The sequence below is a fragment of the Anomalospiza imberbis genome, chromosome 15, assembly GCF_031753505.1.
Source record: "Anomalospiza imberbis isolate Cuckoo-Finch-1a 21T00152 chromosome 15, ASM3175350v1, whole genome shotgun sequence".
Taxonomy (NCBI): domain Eukaryota; kingdom Metazoa; phylum Chordata; class Aves; order Passeriformes; family Viduidae; genus Anomalospiza; species Anomalospiza imberbis.
This window is the reverse complement of record NC_089695.1, coordinates 9,189,720-9,203,800: the sequence shown is the minus strand read 5'-3', so window position 1 is coordinate 9,203,800 and position 14,081 is coordinate 9,189,720. Positions and strand designations below refer to the sequence as shown.

General features: G+C 49.6%; 1 protein-coding gene across 1 annotated transcript in view; it reads right to left on the bottom strand.

Moving 5' to 3' along the window:
• The window catches only part of JADE2 (jade family PHD finger 2), a 69,433-nt gene that overhangs the window by 50,506 nt on the left and 4,846 nt on the right, over positions 1 to 14,081 (bottom strand). The window contains 2 exon segments of the mRNA XM_068205740.1: positions 1,245 to 1,402; positions 12,501 to 12,586. Coding sequence (XP_068061841.1) covers positions 1,245 to 1,402; positions 12,501 to 12,586 — 244 coding nt within the window.

The window sequence follows — 14,081 nt, the reverse complement described above, 5'->3', positions numbered from 1 at the left end:
ACAGGCTTTTTTTTCCCCCTTCTCTTTTTTTTTGGTTGCGTTTTTTTTTTTTTTTTCCCAAGGATTAAATCAACTCAACAGCCCCCTTTACAACTTCCCTTTTGATGTGTTCAGACTCATTAAAGTTTCATTTCTTTCTCTGTTTTCCCCGCGGGAGGAAGGGGAGCGTACACAAAAGTTTATTTCAGAAGCAGGGTCGGCAGCTGCAGCAGCAGCAGCTGCTGTTGCTGTGGGACAAGCGGAGCCTCCACCAGCCTCTGCTCTGTGCCTAAATCCCTTGGCAAAACACATCCCCCAGCAGCCACCCCGCTCCCATGAGCAGCCCCAGCATCACCCTGGCACGATGCTGCACGAGGGTTTGTGCAGGATGCACACACGGTGTCACACGTCACAAAGAGAACACACAAGAGATGCAAAGCTCCTCTAAACCCTGTGGGGAGTTTTGGGTCTGATCCTGCAAGTTTTCAGATCTGACCCTACAAGTTCTGGGGTCCCTTCCCAGCCTCTTCCATTCCCCCCACGGGCAGCACCAACCTCTCCCCCACAGCTTTGGCCACTGGGATAATCCCCCGCACACGTCAAGGGAGTAGCAGCTCCCCCATGTTTCCTTCTCGCCTGAGCAGCTGTTTAAGTGTCTATTTTAAAATCAGTTCCCTATTTTAAAACAGCTAATGAGCCCCGATCTCTGCTGACAGACGTCGTCTCTACAAGGTCTTGGGAGATGCTTCTGTGTTTGCCGGGCTCCTTTTCCCAAGCCCTGAATCTCAGCATGCCCAGCACGTCTCCAATCTGCACAAACATGGTAAAGAGGGAAGTTTTTAATTTAAGGGCCAACTCCTGCTTCCCTGCCGTGAAATACCAGCAGTACAACCACGTGCTCCTAGACAGAGAAGCATCAAGCAGCCAGGCAGAGGCTGGCATTCTGCACGGTTTTCCGTTGTTATTTTTCTATTGTTCCTTTGATTTTATCAGATCTTTTTTAAAATTTCTCGACCAAGAGCAAACAAGGAGCTGTCACAGCTGGCCACTGCCCAAAAAAAGCCACGCACATGAGAGGGACGTTTCAGGATGCAGTGGGAGGTCCCCATGCATCCCTGTGCAAGCCCAGGATCCCAAAACCCATCACCTCTATGTGCTCTCCGAGATGGTGTGCACCCCACCAAGGCAGAGGGAACCCCACAGAGAGGACCAGGCACAGGGCGCGCCGTGCACAGAACCAGATGGAGGAGACCCTGCTCACCTACCTGACCACAGGTTCAGGGATGGCCTCGGCACTTGCTGGCACCTGGACACCCTTCTCCCACTCCTGTCTCCAAGGATCAGCCAGAACGTAGTACTCGTCAGGACTCAGCTGGAAGGAGTCAGGGATCTTCATGGCTGTTATCAGATCCGTCCGGAAAACCTGCACCGGGAAAAAACCCATCCTGAGTGCAGAGTCCAGCAGAGGCTGGGGGCACACATGCCCAGGGATGGTGTCCCTGGGAAAACTGCCCCCAAGGCACAGCTCAGGGGGTGTCTGCATCACCAACTGAGTGGCTTCAGGGTGTCAAATTAAGTCCCTGCAAGGCAAGTTTTGGGCAGGAGAACATGGCAACAGGCAGGGACTCCCCTCCAGCCAGGCAGTGCCAAGAGCCCAAGCCCTGCAGCTGCAACCCCTTCAAGGTCCCCCATACTGGGCAGTCAGGAAATCCAGCCACAGGGTGTGAGCTTGGACAAGATGCAGACCAAAAATTAGTTTTAAACTGAAGAAACAGGCTGCTTTATCTTAGGAGATTTATGATTTCAGCACAACCACACAAATCTACTCCAAATGTCAAGGGATGTACAGCAACTGGGCTTCTCCACATTTGGCCTTCACAGGCCACAAGAAAACGTTGTTCTTGTCTTGAATGAAGATGTGGGAAACACAGAGACACTTTGTCCCAAGCACCTTCATATCCTCCTCATGTCACTTCACCGTCCTGAGCACCTTTGTGTCCCCTTCAGGTCACCTCACTGCCCCCCAGGCACCTTCATGTCTCCATCACATCACCTCATTGTCCTGAACAGGGACAGACAAAAGTTTAAGACAGTAATTATCCAGCTAAAATGTGATCTAGGTGCTGCTTACATATCCAAAAACACAGATTTTTTCCTGACTGACTCAATAAACCCCTTGTGAGATCAGCACTGGTCCCCTCCTGCAGGAAAATCCCCCAGTCCTTCAGTCAGTGAATGGGCTCATTCTCCATCTCACTTGTGGCCCTGCAGCATCTTCTCCCAATATACAAGGATGAAAAACTCATTCTAAAAATATCCCTCACGGTAAGTAAGGTTTTCCTTCCAGAGGGCTGCCTGACAGCAATGACTCGAGCAATCCTGCCTCTTGCAGCATAAAAATAAATTGTAAATGAAAATGGATGATTTCTCCTCTCCACCATCTGCTATTAGCTGGAATAATAACTGCCAGTGCCAGCAATCCTGCCTGGACACCATCTCGCTCCATCCCTGCTACTTCTGCATTCCTTCCACAAGGCTGGGATGGATCAGGTGTTTTCTCTGGATATTGTTTAATCTCTTCACAGTCTGTTCTCCAAATGAGAATTGCTTTGTCAGAATCACAAGAAATAATGCAGTACAGTTTTAGATTTTTTTTGACACAAAGATAACGCACTTTGGAGAGTATTTGGGAACCCAAATCGACTGAAATGCAGGAAACTAGACATTAAGTAAGACCACTGAGACCAGTATTTAGGTCAGTTTGTTTAATCCTCAGAACCTCAGCTGCTAACCCAATCAGAGTTAAATACAATATATAAACAACCTTTGCTATGTTGGGACCTCTGAATTTCACTGGTACTCTCCTCCTGATGCAGCTGTTTGGAGACATTTTTAACTATGTCGATATAAACCTGATTTGAGCTGGTCAGACACAATCTTGGCACACCCTTCAACAAACATAATTAACAGCCTGTGTATTACAGTCAGCTCAGTTTGGGAAAGATCAGGGTCCTTTAAGCCTCTGTGTGTTATAAACACCACAGCAGCCTTTTAACAAACCGCCAGTGTGCGAAATTAAAAAAAATATATATTAAGAGAGGCATTAATTAAACATGAGAAGGGACATGTGAGATATCATAGTCCCTCCAGCAGTGTGGGTCTGTGATCCAGACAAGTGCAGGAATCCCACTGTAGAGTGTTTTCTAAAACAAAGGGTAGGAATACACCACATTCTTGACAGCCCTGTGCTGACAGGTCACAGCCTGGGTCAACAACATCTCCTTAGCCCAGTTTCAGTGCCCAGCTCCAATGAGGACAACACAAACCTGAATAATCCCTCACACCTCAGAGCTCCTGGCTTGGGTGGATGAGATGCTGCCCTGTGCCTGAGCCACACGGGGCTGAGGCCACCAGGGAGGCCAGTGCCACCTCCCTGCTCTGGCCACCAGCACCATACAATCATTGAAGCACAGAATCATTGAAGTTGGAAAAGCCCTACAAGATCACCAAGTCCACCCGTCAACCCAGCACTGCCAAGCTCAGCACTAAAGCATGTCCCCAAGAGCCACAGCCACATGTCTTTCTAATTCCCTCCAGGGATGGTGATTCCACCACTGCCCTGGGCAGCCTGTGGCAGTGCTTAACCACCCTCTCAGAGAAAAACTTTTTCCTAATATTCAATCTAACCTTCCCCTGGCAACAGCACAATACTGTTATAGAAAATACTGTTTCGAAGACAGATGCCCTAGGGATTTGTGGACATAGGCAAGCAGGAATGGTTTCCAAAGGTGCAGGGCACCCAAAAGCTGTTCTGAATGACCTGAACTGGATCCTGCTGACATGTGAGTACCCTCCTCCCTCAATGCCAGCTCACTTGCCTCCTGAGAACACCTGCTTTGATGCTGTGAGGTGCAGGAGCATTGCATTCTTCTTTCATGCAGGCAAATACACCCAACTCTGCCAGGAAGCTGCTCAGGGCAGTGCTGGCAGTGCAGGGCAGGATGGCAGCATGCTCCTGCTTCCACTTCGGTGCACAGACCCAGCAGCCAGCTCCAGAGCAGTGGAGAGCACTGGGAGTGGGACTGGGAGTGGAACAGCCCTTTCCAGGACAATCAAGCATTGGGAGGGTCCAGCCATATCATTACCCTGCCCTGAGGCCTCCCCAGGCACCCACAGCAGCTGTGGACTTCCCAGACCCTTACTCCAAGCAAAAATCACCGTTTTCTTTCACTAGGTCGGCACCAGATGACAGCGGTGAGGTGACAAGCCCTGTCTCTTTGGGTAACACCAGAGCTGGGCACCCATGGAACAGTGTCAGAATCCTGGCCTGTCACCCTCCCCCTGCTGATGAAGAGGGAGGCAGAGGAGCCTGCACAACGGGACCAGCCCTCGGAATAATTTCTCCCCTCTGCACGGTGCAGATCCCAAGCCCATGGTTTCCTGCATTAAGTCTTCCCCAAATTCATCCCTTCTGGCCTTTCAGCTCGCATCAGAATAGAAGCTTAGTTTTAATTTTAAGCCAAATAAGCACGATTGTATCTATTTCCCTGAAGATAAGGCACATCGCAGGCTGGATTTGCAATCTCACTACTTCATTTATTTAGTCCTTCTTGGAAAACAGATAAGCTCACCCATCCGACGGCAGCACGCGCGCCCGCACTTTATCACAGCGACGCCTCTGTCTTTTCATGAAGAACTGGATATGCTCAAATTATTAACTACCAAAGCAGAACACTTTAGAAATGATAGAACAGCACAGAAATTGTAAAGGAAAGCAGATCAGTTGTCTGGAAATCTCCCAACAGCTAATATGCTCAAATTGTAATCTAAATGTCTTTTTGTTTTGAATTGTCTGGGATTAGGGTTGGGAAAAGACTCAATTATTCTACTCAAACTCTTCTGAATTATTTATGAAAACCAAATAAAGGATAAATTGGGCACTGATGAACCGAGGACCTGGCGATGAAGAGAAAGTTGGGTACCAGAAAACAAGCAATTTTCCCTCAATAGGAGTGTTTACTGTTTCTCCCCGGCCGGAGCTGACAGATTGTCTGCTGCCCTGCACCCGCTCCCCCCACAACACCACAGCCTTGGCCAGGCTCTGTCCTTCCCTTTCAGCCCTGAATGGGATCTGAGTTATTGTCTATCGATCTGCCAGCAACGGGAAAGGCCAAACCAAGACGTTCCTTTATTACCTCTGCTTGCTCAGGAACCTCATGGAGGTTTAGTGATGCTCAGAGATGCATCACACCAGTGCCCAGGGCCAGCCTCTCCCTTTGTTACTGTCAGCTTTAAAGACAGGGAAAAAGAACATGAAATTTCAAAACCCAAGATATTTTTTCCTTCATATTTCCAAAAGAAATGGACACGGAGTCCACACCAGGTCGGTGTGGTTGTGCAGCCTCAGACTCCAGGCAAAGAAAAAATGTGGGGAAAACCTTAATCTCCCTTGTATTCCACATGCCAGGCAAGCCTGGACTACCCACCCCTAGTACTTCCCCATCCTTGCAGCCCACCAGTTTGTGGTGTTGGACTGACTCACCAGTAGAGCCAGTCCTGGCAGTCCAGCAACATGCAAACACACTGGGACACCATAGCCATGGTGCTCCCCAACAATACAAAATTAATTCTGTAATTTCTGTAATTTGCTATTTTGAAGTGAATCTGTATTGCTTTTACCTAGGAAAAAAAAAAAAAAAACAAAAAAACCCCAACAAACCCTGAGCTAATTAAATGTAACATCCTCTGATGTTCACATCCCAATGTGTCACTGGGATCCAGCCTGGCACTGGAAGGATGCAGGTATGGCAGACACCTGCAAGGCAGGGGTTGCATTTGGCTCCTCCTTGAGCCCCTGGCACCTTGTACATCAGCTGCTCCACTTTGGTGAGGAAGTGCTGCTTCTCCCACTGGACACAGCCCTGCAGCCTCTCCCTGTGCCCTGTGACACCTGTGGGCATCTCTGGGAGCTCTCCATGGACCAGCATCAATTTGTCCAACAGCTGGACAGCCTCAGAGAAAAACACATGCCCCTGGGAGATGCCGAGGCACAGAGCGCCTCACCACAACAGGCAGGACGATGGACGTGCCATGAGGCATCAGAAATGCCGCTCCCCATCCCTCCCTTAGCTAAGGACTCCCAGGCTGTGCTGCTTTCCAGCATTCTCCTCCTTCTCTGCCTCTGCCCATCACGATCCAGCCCCTCTGAGAGCCTCTCCACCACCTTTCCATGCAATTCTCACATCAATTTCTAGGCTCTGTGATTCACTCACAAACCCCTGTTAATGAAGTGGCCAGCAATCTCCCTGCCATTCAGTTCCCACTCCATGTGCTCTGTCAAGGACTTGGCTTTTCCAGTGACTGTACTGTAGGTCTGAGCCTGCCAAATATCCCCTTTGCCCCAAACATCCCACCCGAAAACACCAAACTCTGATCCCGTGGTAACGACTTTCCTCTTGTACGAAACCAGCTCTGGGTGAGAGCCAAAGAGCCGGATCTGTTTTGGGCTTTAAATCGAAATGAAAAGAAACACTCGTCTAGCACTGGGTTTAATTAGCTTTTAAAGCAGCAGCCAGCCCAGGGACTGCTGTGCCGGATCCTGCGCAGCCGAGCGCGCCCGGCGAGGCGGCACGGCCTCGGCATCCCCCGGCACGGGTACTCGGCTCCAGGCGCCTGCTGCAAGCCAGCCCAGGAGAAAACAGCTCCAGAGGGACCAGGCGGCTCAGCCCAACACAGATGGGCTCCAGCAGGCTGGGTCCCTGCACACCAGGCTTCCTGAGCTGGCAGGAATTCTCTTACACATTTTCCCCTGCATCTGCACCCAGCTGACTTTGGAGCTTTAGACCTTGCTCTTGGGGAAGAGGAATAAGCTCAGTCCCTCCTCCTTCAAATCCCAGGATGGGATGCCATTTTTTTAATACACAATAACATCTCTGTCTCTAAAAATTTTTAGCAGAAAGAACTCTTTCTAAAGCACTCCACGCTGCAAAGCAGTGGTACACAATGTAAGAGAAGCCCAAAATGAAGTGCGTGCAGAAAACACAGCGCTCACTAGGGTGAAGGTGGGCAGGAGAGGTGAGAAGGGGTGGTTACAGCCTGCATCCGAGATCTCACCTTTGAATTCACTCCCTCCATCACCCAGCAGAACTGTAATCCTCCCTGATGCCCTCACACCCACAGCAGCCACGTGGTATCTCACAGTGATGACCCCTCCACAGCAAGCAGGGGTGGTGGGTGCTCCGAGAGCTACTCCCAAGCAGGGGCAGCAGGAGATCACTGCAGGCAGGGTGTAGGACTGCTTCCTGACATTGAGATAACAGGTTTTCTTCAGGCTTTGGCTCAACACACTTTTTTCCCTCCCTGACTGCAGTCCTGGCAGCTGACTCCTGCATACTCCACCTTCCTCCATCCACACTGGGACCAGGGAAGTCTCCAGCTGCCTCATGCACAGGACTCCCTCCTCACTGCCAGCCAGCTCTCTTAGCCCTTCACTCTCTCAAGCATAAAATTGTTTGTTATAGCTCATGAGTCACAAGGATTTTTAGAGAAAGAGAAAACAACGGGAACAATGGGAGCCCTGAGAATAGGTTTTGGTTGTACAAACTGTCTTTATATCAGCTCGAGATGGCACCTCTGTTGGTGCAACCCTGGCTGCCCCACCCCACTCCCCTTTGGACCTCCCAGCCCTACAACCCTGCTGTTCCACCACATTTTTCCAATCCTTTCCAAAATGAGAAGAGAGCTGATACTCGGTAGCAAGGTTTTGAAATGTGGCAATGCCAGGAGTGTGTTTGCAACCAGATATTATCTGCCTGTGGGGGAAGAAATCCTGAACTCCCTTGTCCATTGGGGGAGCCAGCCTCCTATCTCTTCATCCAGTCTTGTTTCCTCTTGAAATGCTGGGTGTTAAAGATTCAATGAACAACAGAACTCAAAATAGGAACAAGAAATATTTTTGTCCAGCCCTTCTCAGCATTCAGAAGACAATGGTTTTAATCTGTTATCCCCATGCTGGCAAGGGAAAACTGACAAAGCCAAACTGCAGTCAGACTTTTCAACAGAGAGGGATTTTCTCCCCATCCAGCCCCATAAAAGCATGTCCAGTCTTGCTTGGCCACATCCATTAAAGCTCTTCTCCAAGCACAGGAGAGTACAGGAACTAAATTCACACTGCACTGGCTCATTATATACCTAATGCAGGAGGAAAAAAACATGATCCAATGCAGTAAGAATTACTTTTTAGAAGGGAAAACAGTTAAATCCTTGTAAAGAGATATAAAAAGGCGCCTTTCAAAACATGGAAGTAATATCTAAACAAGACAAGCAGAAAATAATGTAAATTGTATAAATTTGTGGTTTCCCCTTCATCCTGAGCCCAGCCTGCAGCTGCAGTCCCCTCGCCTCCCGAAGGTCCAGAGTGAGGAAGAAGGGCAGCGAGGATGTCCGGTGGGATGAGCAGCACCTGCACAGCACAGCCCAGATTGCACAGGGCTCTTCAGCTGAGAAAGGACGGCTGGAGGGCCAGCAGGCAGGTGTTCTGCACAAAAAAAGTAGGCTTTTGTCCCTCCAAAAGATATTCTGGCAGTGCAGGTGAACACTGTGGATCTCAAATAGCTCTGGAGGTAATGACTAACATAGCAGCTACGGCAGTGACTCAGAGGCAGCATCCGAGGGAGTCCCAGGGCTACTGATGGCTGGGAGCTGGCAGATAGAACCAGAGACTATCATTACACACTTGCCTTGTTCTTAGATTCTCTCCTTAGACACTGACAACTGTTCCTTGTCAGAACAGGAGAGAGGCTTGAAGACTGCAGTCAAACCAGCGAGGCTCGTGCTCACATCCCCAGCAGCTCTACAGCCGGGGGCAGGATTGCACTAATGTGCCACTAACAGAAGCAGAAATCCGTACTTCAGGCATGTGTTACTCCTTGCTGCAGACTCGGATCCATGGCAGGGATAACCTGAGCGAGCATCTCCTCCTTCCAGCTCCCAGGGTGGGGAGCATGACCAGCAGCTCCTTGCAGGGACCCAGGGAGACGGTACCAGCCACCACGCTCCATTTGCGGACAAGTTAAGAGACAAACGAGCACTAATGAGATTAATTAAAATCACCAGATTGGTACTGCTATCACTGCAGATGCAAGAAGCTGTTGGCAGCTGCCCACGTTCATCCTCTGCCTTCAGGCAAAGCAGTGCAGCAGAGCCATGCCCGGGGCACCATCAGCATCAGGCTTTAGCCTTGAAGGCTCCTCTGCCCAGGCAAGGGGCAGGGAAGGACAGCTGTCACCTCTGCGAGGGACAGAGCCAAGACAGAGGCCTGGTGCCTGGGACAGTCAGGAAAGTGCCCGGGCAGAGCCCCGTGACAGGCACAGATAAATATAATCACCCTCCCTGGCAATGGCCCCTTTGCGGATGTTTACAAACAGCTCAGTACTTTTCCATGTTAAGAAGCTTGTTTTTCCAGATGCCTTGTATCCGATGGTTTTTAATGTGTATAGTTAATCCCTTCTCACTGAGTCTTTCATAATAAACATCACCCCCTGACCTGACTAATAACTATGTAACACTAATGCTTTCGATTTTTTTATCTCCTGCCCAGTTGTCAGGAGGAATGTGCGTTTCTCTGGGACAGCAGCTCCCAGAGAAATAGGGACATGACTTGGAGAAGGGCAGGACAGGTTGGTGGGTCCACACACACGAATGCCATTTCCCCAGCCCATCCTCCAGCATGGCCTTCCCTCAAGACAGGCCTGCACCCTCTGCAGCTCTTGATAAAGCTACAGTGTGTAAACCTGGAGTTTGAGTTATTGTTTGAAATAACAAACCCAGACCCAAAATGGCTGGGGGCTCAATATCTGCTAATGCGTTCATCCTGCTCTCCCTATTATTCTCCTGTGGTTTTTTTCTATCAGTGATGATGAGATCAACATCCATCCTCAGCAGGATGGACAAAAGAAAAGGTGATTCACTATTCCATGTGAAGTAGTTTGATAGTGGTGTAGTTTGTGTTTTACATTTCTCAGTATTGCTCCAACAGGACATGATGCCTGTCACAGTCTATGCCTGAAATCCCCCAGTGTTCCTGGGAGGATGTGCCAAACCCCAGAGTGTTTGGACCAGACACGTTCATGGGTGCTCACAGGAAGAGCAGAAGTTGGGTCACTCATGGAGAAGTTTAGAAGATGCTGTTGGAGAGGAAATTCATACTGGAGTGATCTCCAAACCATCTCCCTGCTCTGCTGCAGGTCTTGGGGTGATAGATACTCTATCCACCTCCAACAATCTCCTGACCCCTGAGTTTCAGCTGGTGCTGATTTCCAGCAGACCCAGACACCAGCAAGTGCAGGGGCAATGCACAGTGAAGGGAGCACAGCTGAGATCTGGACTGCTCCATCTGCTTGCGTGCCCACCATGCTTTTGTAAAAGATGGCTTGTCAGCTTGAGCATCCTGGCCAAACTCCAGCTTGAGTAATCACACATCGCCTCCCCAAATTCCCCTGGAGTCTCAGTTCACATAAGCCACAGAGGTTCACTTTCTGTCCCAACTGTTGCTCAGCTGGGCACTGTTCAGCTTTTGCTCCACTTTATCTGTTCCACAGCTACATTTCACTGAGAGCCCTCCTCAGGGGATAATGGAGCAGAAAGCAGAGGGAGGAGCCCTCTTGCAGGCATCTGATGTCTCCCCAGGTGCCATGGACTAATACCTAGTTTTCACTCCAGCTGTTGTAGAGCAGTAACTTGGATCCAGCTCTTACCAAACTTCATCAAGTCCAGAAGCATTTTCACTTGAAATCTTGGATTTATATTCAGTAGCAGCCAGGTAAAATCCTAGATGGCTGATTAAACTAACTCATATTAAAGACAAAAATCTGACTGCACCCGTGAGGCAGAAAGATGTCCCAACTCTTGGAGAAGGATTTTGCTGCTGGGCAGCAGCAGGGTGGCACCTATGACACTGTTGTGACAGGAGTCACATCCTTTAACATGAGGCATCTCTGTAGCAGGGACTCCTGACAGCACCTAAAGGGCTTACCCAAGGCCTTTATGGACACATCAGGCACAGGGATGGGCAGTTATTTCAGAGAGGGGTAACAGTGCCACAGGAGGAGGAGATGTCCCAAGTGCTTCACTTTCCAAAGGAGGATTCAGCTCACAGAAATCTACCCCACACCCACACTGAGAAACAGGTCTATAACGAAAACCCAACATTACCAGTGCTAATGTTCAATTTTTCAACAGACTTGCTAGCAGTCAGTGACATCTGCACCCCTGGTGCAGTGTCTAGGTCTCCTGGTTCTTGCTCTCTGGAGTATTTCCAACTAACTCAGCTGGTAGTAACAGCTTTCCAGTCCCTCTCTTTCCCAAGGCACAAATAACTTTGACTCTTTCAATCTGTATCCTTTGCTAACACAGATAGCTCAATGTAAACCCAACAGAGCACTAAGAACCAACTGCAGCTGCAATTCAGGCAGTGACCACAGGAAAACCTCAAAATCTCTACTCAGCTTGATGCAAAAGGAGGATGTTACAGAGGTTTGTGCTCACCAGGCCACAGCGTCAGGAGAGGTGAAATGGGGAGTTCACATGAGCCATGCCAGCTTCATCTGCTTCTAAACTTAGCACTGTTTGACTCCAGACCCCAGTCCAGAGGGAAGGGAATGTGAGAACAATGTCCCTCTGGCTTTGCTCAGGCTGCTGCTGAAATGAAGATGACCACTGCCAAACACTGCGGTTGCTACAACAGCAGCTCATGCCTGGTATAGTTTCCATGGCTAGTGGAAATGTATCCGAGGCACAAAAGGAAAACAGGACATAGCACCACCCCTTCCAACACAGTTCTGGGGACAAACAGCCCCTGCCACCCAAGGCCCAGACCCCGCACTGCAGATACAGCAGGTGAACCTGGGCAGTGTCCCCAGGATGGGCAGCACTGCCCAGACCAGCGAGGGGAAACCCCGCAGCAAGGTCAGACACTGATGGCCTCAGCTTAATGTCCTTGAGCCCCGTGACAGGGGAAACCAACACAGCACAATCTGCCACTCAGCTGTGCTGTCTCTCATTTCACAGCTCTCCACACCCCTCACTTGCTCATGGGGAGGAGTCTTCACATCACCCTCCCCTGCCATCAGTGCTGTGACCTGTGCCATTAACGAAAGGGCACCCAGGAGGGCACCCAAACCAGGGAACCCTGGTATGCAGACACCCAATACTGTAGGACCTCCCAGTCCCACCAAACTTAACTTCTCTTTACTTGCCTCAATAGGGATGGAGTGGGCACAAGGACCCCCACCCTTCACCAGAGATGCTCATTGTGTGTCCCCATCACTCCCTCCACAGGGGAGCCGGGGTTGGCACTGCTGTTGGGAGCTGTGGCTCTGCACCATGGGCTCTGGCTTCTCAGGGATACTTTGTCCTGGCACCCACTGCCCACAGACAGTCATGGGCATGCTGGTTGCCACATCCAGGCAAGTGCAGTCCCAGGGGAAAACTCTCCTTCGGGAAAAGCCTAAAAGCCCACATACCTCAGAGGGCTTCTTCTCCTTCTGCCGTGACCAGGGGGATTTGGTATTCGGAATTTTGGAGCATCTGGAGGTGGATGTGGTGTGACCTGCAACAAGGCAACGGAGACAGGTTACCTGGGAAAGAGTCAAAGCTTTTCCTTACCTCACCAGCCCCACAGCTCCAGCCTCAGCCAACACTTTGGGTCAGCACTAAGATAACACCTTGACATGACTTTTTTTTTGTGCAGTATCATCACCACTGCTGCCACCCCCAAAAGGGAAGAGTAGCTAAAGCCTGAAATGTACTGGGACCATACATTACTGATCTTTATTTCCAACCCATCTGTGTCATTGTCACTTAAATGTAAGACTGTATTTGTTAATAATAAATAACAAGCTGATTATTGGAATTTCTGTATAATAATGATGACAGTTCAGTCTTCTGTACAGGAAGCCCTCCATATTCCAGGATATAAAAATGTTTCTGTGAGGTTACAACAAAATAACTATCAATAGGCCTATTTAACACTGATTTTATCCTTGGAGGGCTAAATAGGAGGAAACAGCACTGTGCACATTAGCAACATCCAAATGATGGAGCCAGGAGCTGAGCTGACTCAGGGATCAGGCTGTGGTACCACTGCAGTGAGAAACTGTTCTTCCACCAGCTCAGGCAGCTGAGCCCAGGTAAATTTCACATGCCTACTTTTCCTGGCAGGGGAAGAGGCACCAGCTCAACCTGTATTCTTTACTTGCAGTGCACTTTCTTGTACTTCACAAAATTAAGTGAAGGGGCATCACCTGTTCCCAAAAGACAGCTTGTTTTTTGAAATTGCAGGCCAGATGTTATTAAAGAGGGTTCCATACAAATGAAATTCTTTATAACACTTCACAGCATAACAGGACTGTGTAGACAAAGCCCAGAGCAGACATCCCTATGCTGCAGCCCCACGGACACGCTGCTTTACTCAGCAAGCTGCTCCAAGGAGTGCAGCAGCAGCAGCTCCACAGCTTTCATGGAGAGATCAGCCACTAATTTCCACCTTGCCCCCACTTCTCAAGCTACAACGTGATGCTACAGCTCCACAGGCTTGGATAACACACCACAACTACCCTTTCCTGGCAGAGGCATGGAAAAGAAGGTCACCACTCTGTTTACAACTATCCTGCAGGAGAGCATTTGTCAAAAGCTTAGATATCACCTGCAGCATAAATATCCAAGCCCCATAGAGATAAGGCCATGTTGTTTAATACCATGATTAAAGATGCCTTACCCCTGAAAGGCAGTGAAGCCAGCGAGCACAGCTCGGCTCCATAAGCCTTTGAGCATCTGGGGATTAGGAGAAGGGAAGTTTGGAGCAAGGCTTCCAAAACAAACCCCTTTCTGAGATAGAGATGTTTCATTTTACGAGAAGCGAGGGTGTTGACAGAGCCTGAAACACTTTCTGTAGGCACAGCTCAGCCCCCAGGCCCCCCGGGCTCCAGCAGGATGGGGGTCCCCGCTAGCAGCCGAACAGCAGGTTCCCGTCAGCACTTGTGGTGCATGCTCCACTCACACTGACTATTTTTTTGGCTGAAGCTGTGGGAACAGCAGCCAAACCC